The sequence below is a fragment of the Squalius cephalus genome, assembly GCF_949319135.1.
Source record: "Squalius cephalus genome assembly, chromosome: 21".
Classification (NCBI taxonomy): domain Eukaryota; kingdom Metazoa; phylum Chordata; class Actinopteri; order Cypriniformes; family Leuciscidae; genus Squalius; species Squalius cephalus.
The window spans coordinates 27,643,172-27,649,049 of NC_137142.1; the positions used below are offsets into that span (position 1 = coordinate 27,643,172).

Here is a 5,878-nt window from a genome sequence, read left to right on the forward strand (position 1 = left end):
TGAGGCCGGGGTTTGAATTATAAGGGTCTGGGGCCTGACCTCAAGTAAAACTTAACTACTAAAGAAAAAGTTTGCAAAGGGTCTCTAAATATGTAGTTTTTACATACAAGTAATATATATATATATATATATATATATATATATATATATATATATATATATATATATTTACAAAAAAAGTAACTCTGAAAAAAGTAATCTGATTACGTAACTCATGTTACTTATAATGTGTTACCCCCAACACTGCGTGATATATATATATATGTATGTATGTATGTATGTATGTATATATATATATATATATGTATGTATATATATATATATATATTTATGCATGTATATATATATATATTATGTATGTATATATATATATATATATATATAGTAACGCAAGTTATAATCAGATTACTTTTTTCAAATGTGAGCATGCATTTACTCACCTCACTTGCACAAAACAGATTCAGTATTCCTCAAAATTAATAAAAACTGTAAAATGCTAACTCAGAATATTACACAAACCTGCAATAATTAAATGTTAAATAACACAATTTGTGTACTCTATGTATTTAAATTCACTTTATTAACCAATGTCTTTGTCTCTGACCTTCGATGATCCAATTCAACCATACTAAAATGACTTTAGATAAACATCACATTTGTGTTTCTTTTTTTCTTTTCATTGCTTAAGTAAGAGTATTGAACTTTCTTCTCCTGCGTCATATTCTTTTGCAGTTCAGAATGGCAGAACCGCTGAAAGCTTTGTTTGAGCTGCGCCCTTTTATACTGTTATTAAAAACAAACAAGCAAGCCCAGCGAAAAATTCATGCAAAAGTAACATTGCTTTTCATAAAAAGTAACTAAGCAACAGTTAGTTACTTTTGTAAGTAACTCAATATTGTAATGCATTACTTTTAAAAATAACTTTCCCCAACACTGTGTGTTTTGTGTATATACTATATACTTTTGTGGCTATGTTTTGTTGAAGATAGGCCTATATATAATGTAGCCAGTAGTCACACCAGTTAGATTACAAATTAATCAGGGCATACTAGACAGAACTTACGAACAGGGGCCAGTTGCATAAACATAACCACTAAGTTATACTGTGTCTTAAAGTTACAATTAAATCAAAATAGACAATTCCTAAATTCCTATTTTTATGGAATATTGCAGTATTTATTATAAAATATTTAATTATAGACTTCATTATATATTTTTTGCAAAACTCATTTATCCTCGTAATCTTTAATCAAAAATAACTTCCCCTCCCTCTTGCAGCGACATCTCTTTTCCTCTCTGATGACGTTTTTATTGGCGCGAGGGCGGGACAACCTGTCACTCACATGACATCACAGCAATATCAAACCACAAAGATCCAATCGATTCCCACTACATTTTTTTCTAGTTCGAAAAGCCGTTTCACTCGGATATAGCCAACGTCACAATACAATCTTAAAAATAAAGGTTATTTATTGGCATCAATACGGAAGCCCTAAGAGGCCATGGATAATATTTTTTTTCTCTGTTGTTTTCTCGTGATAATGACTTAATTTTCTCGTGATCTCGAGATAACAAAAGTTGTTTTCTCGTGATCACGACTTAATTTTCTCGTTATCTCGAGATAACAAAAGTTGTTTTCTCGTGATCACGACTTGTTTTTTTCTGTGTAGTCGGCAAGAACAGTATAAGCACCAAAAGCAGAATAAAGCAGCATCATGGATGATCGCATTCGCTTTTACTTTGATAACGGGCTCACTCAAAATGAAATAGTTCTATGTCTGTCAGTGATTGGCGACTTCCACATTAGTGTCCGACACTTGGAGGAGGCTGTCAGGTCTGCAACTTTATCGTAGAAGACAATATAGCTACCCTGAACGTGTAGTCAGTTTCATTGCCAGCCAACTTCAGGTCCTGGACGTCTGCATGTCTACCAGAATTATGTTTGAAAGATGCAGATTAATGTTTTTTGCGGCTGACCCGAGAAATGGTCAGAGATCAGTTAAGTATGGCCAGGGTCCATCTCTTCTGCGGGCTTTTTATGAAGTAGATTTCAAAATCAAAGAAGCCAGCTCGCACGTAGGCTACATGATATACACAACATTCAGAAGGAGCGAGATTTTCTCGCGAATCGCGATACATACACATGACGGCGTGAGAAAACGGTTTTATGTCGAGATCATATATTAGAAATTAAGTCGTGATCACGAGAAAACAACTTTTGTTATCTCGAGATCACGAGAAAATTAAGTCGTGATCACGAGAAAACAACTTTTGTTATCTCGAGATCACGAGAAAATTAAGTCGTGATCACGAGAAAACAACTTTTGTTATCTCGAGATCACGAGAAAATTAAGTCGTGATCACGAGAAAACAAGATAGAAAAAAATAACAATCCATGGCCTCTTAGGGCTTCCGTACATCAATGGTTCAATGGAACCTTTCTATTCCACAAAAGATTCGTTATAGTGGGAAAAGATCTTCTTTAGATTATTATAATGCTTTTCACACTAAGAAAAAAAGTGCACCTTTAAGAACTGTTCACATAAAGTTTTTTGGGGGAAACAAAAATTATTCTTCAATGGCATCGCTGCGAAACCCCGCTTTTGGAAGCATTAGCTGCTATTTAGCTAGCTAGAGTAAGGAAGAAAAGACTACCGCAACTTCTCGTGCAGAGTACTCGTGTAATCAGTCTTACTTAACAGATTTAAACTAGATTAAAATATTTTTACGTAACTGACCTTTAAAAGTTATGAACAGTTTTGAAGAAAAAATGATGACTAACTTTCATAAGCAGCTCATAAAACTAGTCTAAGCAGTGTATATTATGTCTATGGTTCATGCAGCCGGCCACTTAAATCTGGTACGCCTTATGAAGTAACCATAGCAACAGTATGCAATTGGTAACAAGACGTGCATGTATTTATCACAAGAAGTAAAAAATATATTGTAGCTATATGGCATTTTGGGCTGACCCATTGTTTGAGGTTATACTATTGTATTTGACTTATTCTAGGCAACAACATCAATATTTATCACATTTTGCAAAGTAGTAATGTTACCAACAGAGGTCACTGTTAATGCGACTGAGCCAGAGTGTGAGGGAGGCAGGCGGAACAGGCAAACACTGCAGAGCACTGTTTGGTCTTGTTTTGATATGGTTTTAGCGAGTAAAGTGAACGGCAGCTCATTCGAGCAGCAAAATGAGATTCCTCTAAAACAATTCACTTGAAACATTCTGTCTCCAAACTCGTCTGCAGTGAGCCTGAAGAAATCCACCAGATACAAAAACACAAAGGTCTCACATTCGTATGGACTGGGTCCGGTTGTTATTTACCTGATCAAACCGAGACTCGCCGAGTCTAAACGGAGGGCACACAGTCGATTCAGGCATGGCAGGTTTTGCATTCAATATAGCTGTTTTACTGAGCTCTGAAACTAGAGTAACGTTAGACTTCCCTCAGAGTGTGCGAGTCATCCGTATCGATGCATTTTGGGTAATGTCGTTTTCTAACAGGTCAAAGGATAAATTACCCCGTGGGTGTAATGAATTTTGGAAGCTTGTTTCCGCCACAGAATAAAAAATTAAAAGGGTAATTGTGACTTTTTTTTTTTTTATCTAAATTTAATTTCAATTTACATTTCTGCAATTACGAGTTATAAAGTCAGAATGCGTGATACGTAATTCTGAGGGGAAAAAAGTCAGAATTCCGAGATGTAAATAGCCTATTTTTTATTTTTATTTTTTTTTACCATGGTAGAAACAAGCTTCCATAGATGGATGACGTTTGAAGAGTAGTTGTAAGATTTGTCATAAACGTCAGTAAAACATTGCTTTTCTTTTATTAACAAATTAGTTAATTAATTAATAATTACATTTTCAATCGCCTTAACTACCTACATCAATGTGGTTCAGTTTAGTCATTATGACCTTGTTATTGCACAGGGTGTGACATATAGCTACATAATTTATCCAAGATAGTCATTCCCCAAATTGCTTGTCAATAGCTGTGTAATATTAATTGTGCTAAAAATTATGTTCTCCTAGTAATACTCTCTAAAAATATATAAAAATGAACCCATTCAGTGCAAAACACTTGATCACAAATGTTCTTGGGGAATCTTTTTAGCATATTTGTTTCACTAATGATTGCTTGAAAGATAAATGTATCATCTAATCATTGAGGCAAATATAATTTAGGAGGATATATAACTACAGTAGTGTAGTTGGCATAGTGTTGTAGTGTTTGAATAGTGGTTTAATTTTCAATATCACTGCATACAACGACATATGAGTGCTTTGTCTTTTTTGTCAAATAAAGACAGTCAGAGATGCATCCCAAAGTGAAAAGTTTATTTCATCAACAGAGACCTTTTCCTAGCAGAGATGCATAAGAGTACACCAAAAGTCAATTGAACATCTCTCAGATGAGGCATTGAATTAAAAAAATACATCACAACCTCCAGTGGACACTCATGTAACTACACCCTAAACATCCAACCAAACAGCACCTCAGGGAAGCACTTCAAATATTTTGCACCTAAAACAAATTGTTCATCTGAACATTCCTATCATGTTCGGTGCTTATACGCTACTTAATATGTGAGGTTAATTTATGCCATTCTCATCCACTGAAATTTACAACCAAGAAGGAAGAATTGAGCCTATACTTTTAAGAATGAGGATTCGGGCATCAAACTTCTTTCCAATGCATTCTTACAACTTTAAAATAACCCCTTTGTAATTCTTTAAAAAATATCTAGGTTTTAAATCACCTTAAAAGAAAAAGGACATTCCGCACCTCTAAAAATAAAATGAAATGTAGTCTAGTAAACACAAATTTTTATTTGCAAGTTCCAGAGTTTGTACTACATAAAATGTAGCTTTGATTATCAACTTCACCATTAAAAGCATACAAATCTTCTTCTACACACACATCTCATGACACATCTCATGATATCATTCAGCCAAGGGCACTTGAACACTTTCTTAATAGGCTGCAGGCTGTGTGTGTTTGTGAATATTTATTATATAAACTGTTGTTCGACACAGTGGCAATCTAAGCAAATATTTCGTATTACATTCCATCTGTTTAGACCTAGAAAAGTATGAATCTCTTAAATTCTGCAAAAGCCTGGCCTTCACATCTATTGCTTTCTGTTACTACTGACCTTTAGAAAGGGAATCCTAGGCTTTAGTAATCATGATGTACATAAACAGCATTCAACAAAATGAGCAAAAAATAAAATAAAATAAATGATTGTACAAATCTTATTACCACCCCAAAATAAAGGTGACAGAAGACCTTCCCACAAAGCAAAATACAATAAAAAACCATAAATAGATATTTGCATGATTAAAACGTAACATATTCTTGAAAACTTGTAAACTTTTAAGTTTAATCCTTATTATATGAACATTCATTGATCCACCTTCAATAGTCTGAGAGACAAACCTTCAGAGCACACAAGTCCTTAACTGCTTCTAATCACAGAAATATGTTGATAAATCTCAAGCTTTCTAGAAGGGACTAGCACTGAAACACCGTTAATATCCTGTGTTTAGAGGATTATTAGTCTGTGCAATGAACGTGTGCGTTTGACTGTGTGCACTTCCTAAGCTGTTGAGAAAGAATTGTTGCAAATGCCTCAGTGTGAGGTTTGAAAGTGCTGCGGCCTACGCCTCTATCACATATCTACATATAGTGCTACATTGTACACAGACAGTGGCAACACTGATGGTGGCAACATCATAAAAACACCAGAATAACATTACAGTGACATTAACAGAGCCGTTGCGGTATTGACAATCCTGTAACGTTAATTTAGAGCAGATAGTTTCTGGCATTTGCATTTTCATGGCTTTCGTTCTCTCTTCAGA

The 5,878-nt window shown here is 34.5% G+C and overlaps 1 protein-coding gene across 5 annotated transcripts in view; it reads right to left on the reverse strand.

The window, feature by feature from the left end:
* sfxn5a (sideroflexin 5a) overlaps positions 1-3,487 on the reverse strand; it is a 29,171-nt gene extending 25,684 nt beyond the window's left edge. For 4 of the 5 annotated variants that reach the window (XM_079855331.1, XM_079855333.1, XM_079855334.1 and 1 more), the window contains exon 1: positions 3,335-3,485. In XM_079855331.1, coding sequence (XP_079711457.1) covers positions 3,335-3,391 — 57 coding nt within the window. In that variant the 5' untranslated portion in view covers positions 3,392-3,485. Of the gene's footprint in view, positions 1-3,334 lie in introns of all 5 variants that reach the window. The other variant, XM_079855332.1, reaches the window with a different exon arrangement.
* Between the last annotated feature and the right edge of the window lie 2,391 nt (positions 3,488-5,878).